The sequence below is a fragment of the Lupinus angustifolius genome, chromosome LG17, assembly GCF_001865875.1.
Source record: "Lupinus angustifolius cultivar Tanjil chromosome LG17, LupAngTanjil_v1.0, whole genome shotgun sequence".
NCBI classification, from domain to species: domain Eukaryota; kingdom Viridiplantae; phylum Streptophyta; class Magnoliopsida; order Fabales; family Fabaceae; genus Lupinus; species Lupinus angustifolius.
Genome location: NC_032025.1, coordinates 13,567,426 through 13,583,075, shown reverse-complemented (window position 1 = coordinate 13,583,075; position 15,650 = coordinate 13,567,426). Strand labels below are relative to the sequence as shown.

The 15,650-nt window shown below is 34.4% G+C and overlaps 2 protein-coding genes across 3 annotated transcripts; one reads left to right on the top strand and one right to left on the bottom strand.

Annotated features, from left to right (window-relative positions):
- LOC109331010 (expansin-like B1) lies at nt 4,073-6,965 on the top strand. Its single transcript, XM_019565291.1, has 4 exons — nt 4,073-4,326; nt 4,965-5,071; nt 5,932-6,246; nt 6,613-6,965. The coding sequence occupies exons 1-4, from the start codon at nt 4,188-4,190 to the stop codon at nt 6,808-6,810; spliced, it is 759 nt and encodes a 252-aa protein (XP_019420836.1). The 5' UTR covers nt 4,073-4,187; the 3' UTR covers nt 6,811-6,965.
- LOC109331825 (histone-lysine N-methyltransferase, H3 lysine-9 specific SUVH6-like) lies at nt 7,214-13,250 on the bottom strand. 2 transcript variants are annotated; one of them, XM_019566565.1, is made up of 4 exons: nt 12,809-13,248; nt 12,078-12,253; nt 9,673-10,713; nt 7,214-9,486 (listed from the first exon to the last, which is right to left on the bottom strand). In XM_019566565.1, the coding sequence occupies exons 3-4, from the start codon at nt 10,685-10,687 to the stop codon at nt 7,565-7,567; spliced, it is 2,937 nt and encodes a 978-aa protein (XP_019422110.1). In that variant the 5' UTR covers nt 10,688-10,713; nt 12,078-12,253; nt 12,809-13,248; the 3' UTR covers nt 7,214-7,564. The 2 variants fall into 2 exon arrangements, with proteins under 2 accessions (XP_019422110.1, XP_019422109.1); XM_019566564.1 differs by having other exon boundaries at nt 7,214-10,713; nt 12,809-13,250.

Below are 15,650 nucleotides of genomic sequence, written 5' to 3'. Positions count from 1 at the left end.
GAAATTTCACAGTACCCTATATGTCTTTACCATTAATCACATTGAATTGGGACCAATTGTTTTACCTTGCACAATGTTGGAAAACAGAACTATACTGCGAGGAGCTGCCCATGTGCAACAAGTTTTGATTCTGTGGGAGGATATGGATAGGTCAATGGCCACTTGGGAAGATGTCGATGAAATCAGAACTACCTAACCACACTTTAATCTTGAGAACAAGATTCGTTCCGAAGGGGAAGGCAATGTAACATAGCTGACACGTGGCAATGCTGAAATCACCAATGTAATGAATGCTATGTAAGGGAAACTCCAGGAAATAATAATAAAATAACAATCAGACTGAGATTTGTATTTGAATATAGTAAAAGCTTGATGACAATGAGTATGATGTGAGCAGAATTAAAGAAAAGGAAAGATCGTAACAAAGAAACAGAAAAAGGAATTACAAAGGGAAGAGATTCATCATTACTTTTCATATCTTTCCTCACCCCCACATTTCACTATTTATTACCGCACCACATATTTCCCAAGCGTAGTGTTAGCTGCCCTGGCCCTACTCCCTCTCCTCAACATCTTTTCCCTATTTTGTGTAACTAATTTTGGTGACTCAGCACGGCCACGTGTCAGCTTGTTACATTGTACCTCAAATGAATTCTAATATATGGAAACCCTCCCCATTTCTCAAGGTTATCATATGCAATATTAGTATCAATAAAGTTTAAAAACGAATAAGGAACAAGTTTTACCAATCTCAACCCCTCTCATACTAGCCCTAAATTTTCCAATGAAGTTTGTATAAAGTTAATAATTTGAGTATATATCCTATAAAACTATGCATTTGCAAATACAATGATTGTAGTAGCTTTCAACTTCAAAGTAACAGCACTACCCTCTTACTGTTATCAGCAATTACATCTTCATCTCTCTCATGGAGGAAGCTTGTTGTACTAAGGAAAGAGCCACCAAATGGACGGTTTGGAATAAGAAGCACCTACTATGCAATGGATTTCAATTATATTAAGGATTTGATATTTCCTTTCCTATGGGTAACTTACACTTGCCCTTGTATTCAAGTACCCTACACAACAAAACGCTTTTTACTATTATTAGACTAATGTTGAGCCACTAAAAGCTATAAATAAAGGAAACCAACTTTTGTACACTTTATTATTATTTTATATTTTACTATAGATGTAGTTTTTAAAAAAATTGACCAATGTTTACACCATTACACAAGTACATAACCTTAAATTAAATTAATTTATATTTAATTATACGTTTTTTTGTGTGATGTATTTAATTATATGCTATCAACACAAATATTATATTTTATGTTACCTTGTGTTATATTTATATGTATCAACCCTTTATATATTAAATTAGTGTCTTTAATCATGAATGTGAATCAATTTACACTCTCTCTCCTTCTTAAAAACTAGTGTAACCTAGGTCAAACACTTTTTTAAAATTTTAATGTATTTTAAAGTATACCAATTAATGAGTTTATTTTTCGGGTGATGTTTAAAAAAATTAAGATCCTCGTAAAATACATGTGTAAGTTAGCAGTAGAAAATATAGCATTAAGTACTATTGCAAGTTCTTTATCTATATAACTACTAGTAGATTTGTAAACAATTAATATATTATATTTGTATTACTTATATTTAATTGTTAATAATAATTAAATATGAATGGTAGATGATGTAATATAGTCACATACAAAATAGATTAGATGTTTATAAGGAATACCTTTTGAGAAACATGTGTCTATTTCTTAATTTGTGGCAATAAGTAGTAGTGACAATCTAGAATGGCATGGTGATCATTCTCCTTCTACATGTCAAGCATAAACTCGTTATAACTTGGCGGCAGGCACAAATAATGAAAGGGCCTGGTCTTAGCATTATCATTATTTATTATATAATCACTTTTTACTAATTTCTATACAATTTTGTTATGATTCCATTTGACATAAAATTCAATTCAATTGCAATTTGTCGAGTTCATAGTTGTGCTTATCAATGAGTGAATTTGTGGGTGCGTTACAAGTTACAACCAACCGTGGCTGCTGCATATTTAAGTGGGTGTAGTATAATCTTCAATACTATTAATAATCAAGTCTAGTTGTTTAGACTTTTGAGACATAATAATATTTACTTCATTTAATTTATATTATAATATTAATTAAAATTATTTATATTATAATATTAATTAAATTATTTGAATGAGAAAAAGATATATGTGCGGATAGTGTAAAAGTTTTACACTATCGCAATATCATATGTCATTATTTTTTATTATTATTGACTCTTAAATAAAAGTAATAAATAAAATAATTAGGAAAATTATAAATATAAATATTTTTAAATTAACATTATTTTTTTATAGAATACTACACTATTATTTGATTCATGTAGACCTTACCTAGTAAGATTAAAGTTTGATTCATATTATTAAAAGTTATTTTTTTATGTTTGAATATGTTCTTTATTTTTATATTAAAATACTAAAATTTAATAGATTAATTATGTATATTAATTAAAATTAAGTCATATAAAAAAATAATCATATACTAATGTATATAGTTATACTTACTAAAATTATTTTTTAATATAGACTCACTTATTAACTATCTTACAACTTGAAGTTTCATCTAAATAAAATAGTGGGATATGGTGTCCGGTTGACAAGTTTCCTTCCATTTGTTATTGGTTCTGATCCATCAAAACTAGCATTAAACCACATTCTCAATAAGATAAACATAAAAACTACATAGTTTATTTATTTATTTTCATATTTATTTTTTGTCTTTTCCATTTCTAATAAAAAATTGAAACTCTATCTCATATTTCAACCAGAACAGCATACTATAGACTTACTAGGATTTTTATTGTACCCCCACAAATTTAAGATAGATAAGCTCACACGAAGTGGATGTCACTCTCATCCTTCTTACCATTTAAGAATGTTTATCCTAAGTTTGCACATACCACAATAACAATATATTTTTAATACAATGGGGTCAAGATTTTATGAGTAATAAATTCTTTTATAGGACATGCATAGTCATGTAACAAGAAATATAAACACAAAAGCTACAGATAACTAATTAAGGCCATGCCAAAATTTATGAGTCCCTATCTAAGTTCATATGAAAATTTTGGATAGTAATATCCACTCCCAGATTTTATGTATAACACAAAGTTTATTAAATATAAAGTTTACCCAGGTCAAACTAATAGAATAATAGTGAGGAAGCATGCACACTCTCACATCGAGTAAAAACTAGGAAGTTAGAAAATGGATGAAAAAATTGAAGTTATATTTGAGAGGATCTTCACTCAAATACAAAATAGTCTTTGAAACTTGTGTTGAAGTATCTTTAGCATTAGAATTTACTATTCAAAATAAGTAAAAGAGTTCATAGAACCGGAAAATATTAAGTTAACAATGCGTTTATAATATCCCATTGGATTTATAGGATGATCAAAAAGTTAAAAGTTTGGTTTTTAAGAACGATATTTATTAGGAGGGGTAGCCACACACCCCAAAAAGGATTAATTCCTTAACCATAAGATGAAATATAAACTTAGTAATACCAAAAAAATGTTAGATGTAAAAAAGAGAATTTATCAGTATTTTTTTCTGATAAAGTTTCTATCAGGATTCTGAACCTTGAGTTGAGCTGCAAGTGCATGGATCTTCACACAAAACTGTTACAATATAATAAAGTTAGTATCAAAGTTTAAAATTACAGTCCATGATCTGACATTATACTTTTTATTATCTTCCAAATTGTATTGTGATTGCAATTGCAATTGCGACAATATATTAACCATATTTATTTAAATTATGTACAATTATGATAAATATAACATAATCGTTCATCTATGTACAATTTAAAACTTGGTTGTGATATTTTACTAACAACATATCCCTTATGGGTCAATGGTACTAGGGTCTAAATTTACACATCATTATTCCAATCCTTTTGCATTGATATAGTCCCCAAGTGGGAGAAAAAGTGAAGTACCACCTCATATATTTAGACCTATAAATATGACTCCATTTATTTGCTTCCTGTCTCACAAAGCCTTCTCCCATTAGTAGTTATTGTTGCTTCATATATTTGGTTTATAATTGCTGCATTTCTCTCCTCTTTGCACTTGAGAACTTGTCATTTAGCCATGAAACTTAGTTTTAAGCATCAAATTGGCCTTGTTTGTGTCACACTACTCTTACATGCACTATGCATAAACTCTGAGGACTATTTTACTGAGTCCAGAGCAACATATTATGGTAGCCCTGATTGCTATGGGAACCCAAGTATGTCAATCTCCTCTACTACCTAGCTATAACCATGTCATGTTTGCTTCTACCAAGCAATTTTGTAGTTATGATAATATCATAAAACAATTTTCTACAATAACAGAGAGACAAGTTGTAATTTTTACATTTACGTTTAAGAGTCATATCATTATATCTAAAAGATAAAAGTGTCATATCAATTTTATTTTCATGTTGTTTGTAATGTACCTGTCTCTCTAGTATTGAAGATAATACAAACTCGATAATAACATATTATTTAATACACTATAAAATGAATTTTATTTGACACATCAAATAGATAATGGCTTATAGTGAAATCTACCCAATAATAAACAGTGTGTTGATGACAGCATACTACTATCATTTCCCTTTCATTTAAAGTTTAAGAACTAGGATATTTACCTATTTTGGGTATTTGCATGTTTCACTAATGTATATGTTAGTTTATGGACTTGAATTAAAAGTTTAATGCAGCTATTTATGACTGAGCTAATACTATTTTCTCATTTACTTTTGATTATGCATGATCCTCCTTTAAGATACTTTCTAGAAATAAAATTTGCACTGTTACATTATACTAGTTTTGCAGAATCACATAATATATAATATGATTGATCAATTGATAAATATTGTAGGAGGAGCTTGTGGGTTTGGTGAATATGGAAAGACAATCAATGATGGCAGTGTAGCAGGAGTGTCTAGACTATGGAGGAATGGAAGTGGCTGTGGTGCATGTTATCAGGTAAAATTTTCTTTCCATTATTTTTGTAAGAACAATGATAAAATCATTAAATAACCTAAAAAGGAAAATTATTTATTAGAAAATTATAAAGTCAACCTCAATCAAATAAGTACACCACTAACTGATATAGACAAAGAAGTTTTTTACACCTTCAATAGAAAATCATCTAAAGTTGATTTGTTTTAAAAGTGAGTAAATAAAAATATATTCATCCTTAGATTAAATCAGAATAGATGTTTAAGTACTAAGCATTAGTCTAGTGATATAATACCTCAATATATCCTCAAATATTGTATTTGGCCAAACATCAAATATTCAATTCTCAAAGTGACACTTGTTGTGAGGGTAAGCACGCACTTTGAAAGAGATGAGTTACTTATTCATAGAGTGAGAGATAGATACCCTTGATTATACAAAAAAATAAAAGTAAATTTTGAATAGGGTGGCTATTACAACAATTTAAATTCCTATTACACTACTAACAAGGTGTTTGTCTAGTAACGTGAGGTTCCGCTAGATCTTCAAGATTATCAAAATATAAGATTCGATTCCTAGAAACGACACTTGTTGGGAGGGACATCCACACATCCCGAGAGAGATTAGTTCCTTACCCAAATAGTAAAAAATACTCTTGGTAGTACCAAAAAATTCATATTACACTGTGCATCTATGATTAATAATTAATGATATTGTACAAGAAAATTTGTTCATCATTGAAAAATTGTATTTAAATTAAAATTTTAATAATTAAGTATTTTCTTAATTAATTAGGATAAAATGTATTACAGTTTAAAACAGTTTTATATCATAAAAACTTTGCCAAGTAATTTCACTCATAAACATAAATGATGGTGATTCAGGTTAGGTGCAAAATACCAGAATACTGTGATGAAAATGGAGCATATGTGGTGGTAACAGACTATGGTGAAGGAGACAGAACAGATTTCATAATGAGCCCACGTGGTTACTCAAGGTTGGGACATAATGCAGTTGCATCTGAAGTGCTGTTCAAATATGGTATAGTGGATATTGAATACAAAAGGGTCCCATGCAAATATAATGGCTATAACATAATGTATAAGGTCCATGAACACAGCAACAACCCCTCCTACTTGGCAATCCTCATTCTCTATGTAGATGGAACATATGATGTAACTTCTGCTGAGATATGGCAGGTATATCTCAAAAAAGTGATGCTGTGTGTGTTGTTTTTTATACCAATTTTGGACCTAGATAATCATGTATAAATATTTTATTAATGTGTAACCAAATGTAAAATTGGTTTGGTTTGCATGTGGAAGAAATGATTCTCAATATAACTGAATTATTAGATTGAAATATCATGTTGTCAACTACATTTATTTTCATTGAATCGCTATCATTAAGCTACATTAGTTTATAGCGACTTAATGGAATGAAATTTCTAGCTATAATCATAAGTTAGAGTTGTGGGGCTTCCTATATAAAATATTGCAGGAGTATTCCACCAATTTTCTGGATGTTCTTTTTTAACCCATTTTGCAATGTTGTGAATGGTTCAGGAAGAGTGCAAAGAATGGAGACCACTACGCAGGGCCTATGGTGCAGTATTTGACACTGCTAACCCACCAAGTGGTGAAATCAAGTTAAGGTTCCAAGTGAGTGGCAATGAAGGTGTTTACTGGGTGCAGTCCAAGAATGCTATCCCTAGTGATTGGAAAGCTGGCTCTGCTTATGACACTGAGATTCAGCTCACTTAAATGGATGAACAAAAACACTATTGAGATCCCAATAACAAATTAGAAATAGATAGGCCCTAGTGTGTGCTCAATAGTGTTACTCTAAATATGTTACTAAAATAATGGGGATTCATGTACTTTCCATCTGACACTACATGGAACATGAATAAAATAAATTTACTCTTCTTTATATTGGTGATTAACCATATTATGCGTATACACCGATAGTATAAAAGTGTTTCATACTATCACTACATCATCTATCATTCAATTTTAATCAGCATTGACTCTAAAATAAAAATAATACAAATGAAAGGTGAATAATGCACTAACTATATATAAATCTTTAAACCATCCTTCATATATATTACACTCATTTGATTATGTGTGTACACCTCCAAAACAATGCATGCCTTCATTCTCCTTTGAAAGGATAAAAGGCTCTTCCTGAACTAGGTGTATACAAACTGCTGTAAATCTATGGACATGGTTGGCATAATCCAAGGAATAAAATAAGCATAGTAAGACGAGTTATGGTAGATAGTACAATATGAAAGGTAAAAAATTCCACTCTAAACAATAAAAGAAGATGAAAAAACAGAATCTAAGAGAGAGAAAAGGTCTGAACAGCTTGCACCAATAGATGAATCTTCATATTGCATTACTCTATTAAAAACATTTTCCTTTTCCATATGAATAATATGTTTTTCATTATATCTGCATTATTACAATTAGAGTAGTCACCATAAGCAACAACCACAATCTTTGTCAAGTCTTAATACATCCTACCAGTGCACTCCACAGAACCACAGTAGCAATTCTTCCTTTTTATTTTTCCATCAGAATCAAAGACTTGATCTATCTTGTAATTGTAATCATAGGTTAGCTCTTGAAAGGGAGGAATGTTGTCAGCAGCAAAGAGCATTATGTGAGGAATCCTCTTGTCGTCGTGATCATAAAGGACATTTTGAGCATAGAGATTAGGAGAGCAACTATGGTTGATGAATCTCCCAAGATTACCATACTCGGCTGCATCAATGGTGAAGCTGTTGCCCTCCACAACTTCGCAAGAAATTGACTGTGTATCCTGTATAACAGTCAAAGGCTCATCCGAAGAAGTATGATTGTTGTAGTTATTCCCAATATCAAAAAGATACTCATCAGTGCCAGTTCTTTGTTCAACATCTTTCTCTTCAAGAAGCTCTCCTGTGTATTCACAAATAAAAGTTCCTGAAGGGATGAAGTTTATAGATCTCACTCCCCACCCTCTTTTCTCGGTTTTAAAAATTTCAAGCTGAAGCTTTATGCCCCGTTGGCTGACTCTATTGTAGCATGAAGTGCACTTGCAAGAAGGTCCACACTCATAGACTAAAGACTTTGCTTCTACAATAGCTCCATTGTGATTGAATGGGATATCTCCGCCATTTTTCGCTGCACAAGAACATTTCTCTTTGTCGGAGCATCCATCAATACAGTCACATCCTTCCGGAGGAATAGGATTGCACCAATTAGGATATATCATGCTAGTTATGTATTTAAATGGAGGGGGCTTTTCATTATCTATGGTGTTCACAGCACATATCGGAATTCGCTCTTTCCCATGAGAAATATCATTAATACGTAGACCCTCTCTTAACTTCATTTTTTTAGATTTTTCGACTTCCTTCCACGCAAGCTCTGGCTGACCTGGGATTCTATGCAGCAGAAACCTAAAAATCAGCTTACCATGTGGCCCCATATCTTGCCAATATCTGTCAACTACATATTGTCCATCATAAACATATCTCCTTAGCTTTCCATCTGTTGATTCAGAGCCACGAATCACCCTGACAGGATTCTTTTCCTCGCTGCTGTTCTTTAAAGCAAGATTGCCTCGCGTAAGCTTCTGATCTTCAGGTTCTTTATCAGAGTTCACCAAATTGCCACCCTGTCCTGTATATATCAAGACATGCGGATTATCTAACTCATCAGCATGCCCCCCTGACGCAACAACACTTGTGGCAAGGATCTTACCATCGTGATTCACATAATCTATGCCACCCTGAACCTGCCGATGAAGGCCAACAATATTAAGCTCCAACCTGAACTGAAATTCGTCACCAACTTCAACTCCAGGGACAGATCCCAAGATCTGTTTGCCTGTGTTAATATATTTCCGTTGCTCTTTAAGGATCTTAGCTGCGTGTGTATGAAAAATTCTAGGACCATCTGTTTGCCTTTTTATCCTTGATTCATCTTCATGCAAAAGCTTTCTATAAACAGCATGGAAATAGCGCAATGTTTCCCTCACTTTATTGCGGGTCACATTTGAGTCATTGTTATGATGACTAATAGAAGGAACTTGTACACTTGAACCGTGTGATTTCTCGTTGACCCGAAATTCTCCAATTTCTTCACTAGAATAATGAGAATTGTTATTTTCCCAGATTACCAATTGACCTGAACCTTCAGAAGCAGCATTTTGCTTTTTCTTTTGTAAAGGCTTCTTCCCAGCATGATTTGGTGACTCTTTTCTCATATCAGCTTTTGACATGTCATGCTGTGCAAAAAGACCAACTTTCTTTCGCTTGCTTTGATTTGTACCATCAATCAAATCCAATTTGGAGGAATCTTTACCATGCCTCCAAGGATATTTAGATTCAGCCACCAGGCCCAGCACTAATGTCTTGGTAGGTACAACCTGCAATCCATCAAAACCTCCTTTTGGCTCATGACAACAATTAGGCATTTCTGAAGGCTTTGTCTCATGACTTTGGAATTCAGGGGGAACTATAATCTCTTTCCCCGATGTTCCCTCAAACTGTACAGCATCTCCATTTCCATCTATATCTTCTGCTTTGGAATTTATTTCAACCATGTGATGAACCTGCAAACCATCAAAACCTCCTTTTGGCTCATGCCGACAATTAGGCATTTCTGAAGGCTTTGTCTCATGACTTTGGCATTCAGGGGGAACTATAATCTCTTTCCCTGATGTTCCCTCAAACTGAACAGCATCTCCATTTCCATCTATATCCTCTGCCTTGGAATTTATTTCAACCTGGTGATGATTCCCTTCTTCAAAAATTGTAATGCACCTTTCTCTTACACTTTCCGGTGGCAATTGCATCGTAGAAGAAGGTTCAAAGACAACAAGTGTCTTCACATTCGTTGTAGCATCATCCCCTTGATTTTCAGCTTGAACTATGCCCATTACTTCCTTTGCATCAGTTGCTGTTACCTTTTCCAATGACTTGTCATCTACAACCATGTTCTGTAGACCATTACTCTTGTTCTCCAAAGAAGAGATTCCATTTAGACATTCACTGTCAAACCTGAGATGTGAAGCATTTTTTCCACACAACGGAGGAAAGTCTCTGACAGCTGAAACTTTTCTTCGAGGAAAAGACCTTGTAGTTACAGCCTTCTTCAAACAAGAACTGGACCAAGACATATTGCAATCAGATAATAAGAATTTTGAACCACCAAAAAATGCCACCTCGTCCACTGTAGGAGGCAAATTCGACATACTGATGGAACTACACTTTACAGCTTTCGGAGTTCTTGTCAACTCTGTATCTTCTAAAGCTGCTTCCATGCCCACCAACTGCTCATTAGCAGGCTCATTGTTTGCCAAAGGAGGTGGTGCATGCATATGAGATGAGACTACCGGATCTTCCTTCATTAAACTAAGGTCGGATGTTTGGAAAATGGGTTTAGGATGGATCTTTGAACCAAACAGGCCACATCCTTCTGGGAAATCACGAATTACTGAAACTTTTCGCCGCTTATATTCAGGCAGAACAAGAAAATTGCAATCCCCATTTTCCATCAGTGGCTTCCCAAATTTTTCCTCAGAATGACCATTACTTAATGATGCAACCATTTTTTGTGATGTTTCTGAATTCAGCTTTACCATCTATTGAGTCTGCACTCTTTTGTTCTCTGCAAAGGAAAAACCATGTCTTAATTACATGAGGAAAGAACCATTTATTTTTTCACCCACACACTTCCGCAAACATTTTTTTGGAAGTGTTCCAATTCCTAACAATTTCCTAAACATGTTTCGGGAAGCTATTTTAGTACACTTCCAAAAACATGTGGCTGTGTCGAGGGGAAGGGTGCAAATAGCACCACCCCAAAGTCTATCAGGTTGTTGAGCCACCAGCACATGTTCATTCCTATAACTTTTATGCTACAACAACCGCTCAGGGAAATAGGGGGAATTAACAAAAAGGGTGGCTCGTGCATGAGGCTCCCACCTAGTAGTAGGGGTGAGCAGGACCCAGCCCTATCCACTCACCCGGTTTGGTCCGATCATGATTGGGCCCAAATCGGGTCTAGCATTGGGTTCGGGTTCAAAAAATAGAACCAGACAATATTTAGGGCCGGGTAGGGAACAAACATTATCCGATCGAGACTCGTCTCATGGTCGCTCACTAAAGTATCATTGATTCTCTAATTTTCTATATATAGATGACTAATGGTATATATACATACATCATTCCATATGTCAAATTACACATCCATAATACTAAGTAAAATAATGAGAATACTTTATCTAAAAAAATGTATGCATTATATTTAATAGGATCAGATTCGGGTTGAAAGGTTGTCCTAGTTGATATTTGGTGTCCGGTTAGCTTCAGGTCTAGGGTCGGATCCGAGTTCAAAAAAAAATGACCCTATCAACATTTAATGTCAGGTAAGGGATAAGCCTTGCCTGGTCAAACTCAGCCCATGCTCACCCCTACCTAGTGGGTTATAGGGAGAGTAGATGTAAGCAACTTTGTCCAACAAGTGGATAGGCTATTTCAAAGATTTGAACGTGTGATCTCTTAGTACTCTTGATCACTAAGATTAGAGTACTCTTGATCACTAAGATTAGAGTACTGTTGTAACAAGGCTCACCCCTCTTGGGACCAATAAACACAAGACCTTAGAAAATAAACACGATAAATTGGAAGATTCATCAGATTATGCTAGCAACAAAAAAACAAGGGCATCGTAGATATACATTGCAACAAAGACTTCTCATTCAAAAAATGCAAGAAATTTAGACTATGAAAAATCTGAACATATGCAAATTACATCTACATGAAGGTCAACTGCAATCCAAATTCAAGTCAATACACACATCCAAAATCAATAATTGAATATTGCATTTGAGTATAATGTGAAATTATCCACTCTTGGAACATTGTTAAGTACTCATTTAATTAATCATTTACAGAATATATAAAAATCACTAGCAATATTCATAATGGAAGTCTCCCTTCTTCTTTTCTTTCAATGCTATTATTACTTACTATTGGAGGGTGAGCCTTGGCGCGCGAACAGACAGGTGAAAGCTCCTTTGATGACAGCACTCAGAGACAACCGACATACGGTCTGAGTCAAACTTTGGTGTCACCTTGAACACCCGACTATGATACAATACTAGGCCAGCCTCCTTGAAGCCAAATGAGTTCAAATGCTAGGGTTCCTGGTATTGAATATGTGAATAATAATGAATATTTTTTGTATTACATGACTACTTTGTACAATATTTAAAGGTTTAGAAATGCATAACAGAATCAATCCCTAAATTTTAGGGATTGGAATAAACTAAAGAGGAAACTATGGAGGATAAAAAAAATACAACACAATCAAATCAGAATGATATCAAAATAATATCTCAACCGGATAATAATATCTCAATCCAGAAGTCACTGGTTCAAGTGGTTCAAGTCATGGACTCGGCCTTTTGCGTATGCAAATAGGGCCACCTAATTAGACCCACATAGTTGGTCCAACCCTTGCTTGAACCCTATTCGCGGCAAAGCTAAATAGCACCATGTTGCACTTTAACCTATTGTGGGTTAGAATTAATTATCCTTATCTTAGTTTAAATAACCAATTCTCCCAAATTCAAAAGGAAGAAACTTTCGGACGTTCTAGACTTCTAGGGTTATCATCTGTATATAGAAAACTGAATGCAAAGAAATTCCCTTTCCCTTTGTAACTGTTAACGATCATGAGTTTCAGTCAGCAACGTTACCCTAATTTTTGTTGGTCCGAATTGCAAGGTTCTGGGGTGAATTTGAGAAACAGATCAGAATACAACGTCGTTTCCAAACAAACTGGATTCAGAGGCTCAGAACACCTTTTTAAAATGCAAATGCAAATTCAAATTCAAATGAAGACAAATTTATAAGTGAGAGTGAGTGGAAGATAAAAAGAAAGATGTGAAAAAGAGTATTGAAAGGTTTGTAGTGAGTAGAAGAAGTGCTCACAACTTTTGTTAATGGTTTAGCCAACATTGATTTCTGTTGCATGAGCGGTTATATTGGGATGAGAATCGATTGTATTTAGTACTCTATTTTCAAAATAAACTAGAAATTAATATAAGGTGTTAGTTGGGGTATAGAAAAATTATGAGAGTATAAGGGTTGGAATAAATTTCTTAAGAAAAATATATAAGGATGTGGTTGATGGTGATGTCTCACTTACTATATGAGAAGATGAAGAATAGTGCTAGGTGTGTGCATGTGTGAAAGAAGGGTTAGAAAGATTGTTTCTATATGTTGGTATTTATAACTTGTGAGGTGTTGTATCATGATTAGGTTTTTTGGTGTTTAAGATAAATCTTCTATTGATTAATGTCGATCCTTTGTGGAACTAACTTGATCTTACCTAAGATAAGTGCATATCTTGTGGGATATAGTTTATCTTATATTTGTAAATATTCTTGTTGGTTATGCTTATATTCTATTAACATATACCTTATTGATCATAATTATCTTAATGATTATATATAATCTTATCAAATTCTAAAATTAAATAGAAAATAATAGTATTGATAATATAAAAAATATGACTAGAACGAAGACATGTCACAAATCCTTATTGGGTTCGATCACAAACCAATATTTCAAGTTCAATTGATTAATGAGTCATCTATTAACCTATTTTTAGAATGACTATGGATCGAGTCCAAGTCATAATTTGGGTTTGAAATTTGGTCCATAATACTTTCTCATAACACTCTTCTCCTAAACCATACACCTTTTCTTCTCTTTTCTCTTAGAAGCTCAACATCTTCCAAAATTATTAAGCATTCTTTAGTTGTATAGAAAAAAGATAGGAAAGAAGTTGAGGAGAGAGAAGTTGCAGCGAAAGTGGATTTTTCCTTTATTTGTTGAGAAGAAAGAAGGGGGGTGTTAGGGTAGAACCCTAACATAGATTAATTTGGGAATTTTTTTAAGTGATAATAGCTAAAAGAAAGAAAGAAAATAACTTCTAAATTTTCATTACCTCTTCATAAGGGTACCACACTGTAAGTACTTAGTAACAAAGTAGTACTATTGGGTCAACCTAATAGGCCCAGTGAATTACAAGTTTAAAACTGTAAATAAAAGACAATTGAAATAGTCATTTGTTTCCTTTCCATTCATAATCATTAAGCCTTTTTGTGGTTGAATATTCATCTTGGGCTTATGATATTCTGGCAACCCAACATTGCCCATTCCATGTGTAGCAACCTTGTCCTCAAGGTTGGAAGGAGTTGTGGTTGTTGCGACTGGTGTGGGCTGCACTAGGAGCGGTCCATCAACAGATCTAACATGGTTTGAGTGCACAAGGGAAACTGGCCCTAGCAGCAACATGTTTGGAGAAACCACAATATGAGGTGGCTTTGTAATACCACGTGAAAATTGACCAAGTTTGATTGAAGCATTAATGTGAAACGGGTCTATTGCTTGTCCTGGAGCAATTGGGCGACAACTGTTAGCATCCAACTGTGATAAAGGAACTGTGTGGGCAGATGAAAAATCAGATTGTGGTGCATTCAGTGTGCCAGCTGTAACAGAGTAAGATTAGGACTTTAAACACTTTGTACCATGTGCACAATTGTTCGGTTCCCCTAAGGAATTGTGAGGCTCAAAAACACTTTCACCCACTTTAACATTCAAAACATCATTATTCTCAAAATGAAATGAAGGAATATTCTCCAATACAACATGCGGTCCCTGGAGAAGTGGGGAGTTTCCTATCACCGGTTGCACAAGTGGTGGTGTAGAAACCTTCTTTGTACACTAGTTTGTTGACGTCAGGGAAGACACACCCTTCAAATGTTCACATGGTGTGGCTAACAACTCTCCAGAGGTGTCCAGCGGTGGTGACCGAATGTTCGTGGAGGCACAAGGCCCACATACGGCCATAAGAGAGATATGTGGAAGACATTATGGATTTTAGATCCAGGAGGTAACTTCAATTCATAAGCGACACTTCCAATAGGGCGGAGAATAAGGACGGGACCATAATAATGGCGAGCCAATTTTTGGGATGGATGGCGTGTCACCGTGTGTTGGCGGTACGGTTGTAGGCGAAGCCATACCCAAACATCCTTCTCAAATGTACGATCTATTCTCTTTTCATCCACACATGTTTTCATTCATTGTCTAGAATGAAGTAGATTCTATTTCAATGCGTGTAACAATAACCTTCATTCTTGCATAAGTTCATCCAAGCTGATGGTGGAGGTACTACCTGGAAAATAATCCCGAAGAAATGCGGGTTGCTGACCATACAACGCCATGAATGGGGACATTCCGATTGCAGAATGTTTATTGGTGTTATACCAATATTCTTCCAAATGGATGAACCGGAACCACCCTATTGGTTGCTCAGATGTGAAACAACGCAAATAGCCTTCTAAGCAACGGTTGACCACTTCGGTCTGACTATCCGATTCTGGATAGTAGGCAGAACTAAAACACAACATGGTGCCCTGTAACTTGAAAAATTATTTCCAGAATCGACTCACAAATATAGGGTCATGTTTCGAAGCAATGGATTGTGGTATGCCATGTAATATGTAAATGTCTGTGGCAAAGCGGGCC

Bases quoted from the DNA above. Each gene is read 5' to 3' on its own strand.
- LOC109331010 (XM_019565291.1), top strand. From the start codon at position 4,188: ATGAAACTTAGTTTTAAGCATCAAATTGGCCTTGTTTGTGTCACACTA. The intron at 5,072-5,931 runs GTAAAATTTTCT...ATGGTGATTCAG, and splicing joins GCTGTGGTGCATGTTATCAG to GTTAGGTGCAAAATACCAGA. The intron at 6,247-6,612 runs GTATATCTCAAA...TGAATGGTTCAG, and splicing joins CTTCTGCTGAGATATGGCAG to GAAGAGTGCAAAGAATGGAG.
- LOC109331825 (XM_019566564.1), bottom strand. From the start codon at position 10,687: ATGGTAAAGCTGAATTCAGAAACATCACAAAAAATGGTTGCATCATTA.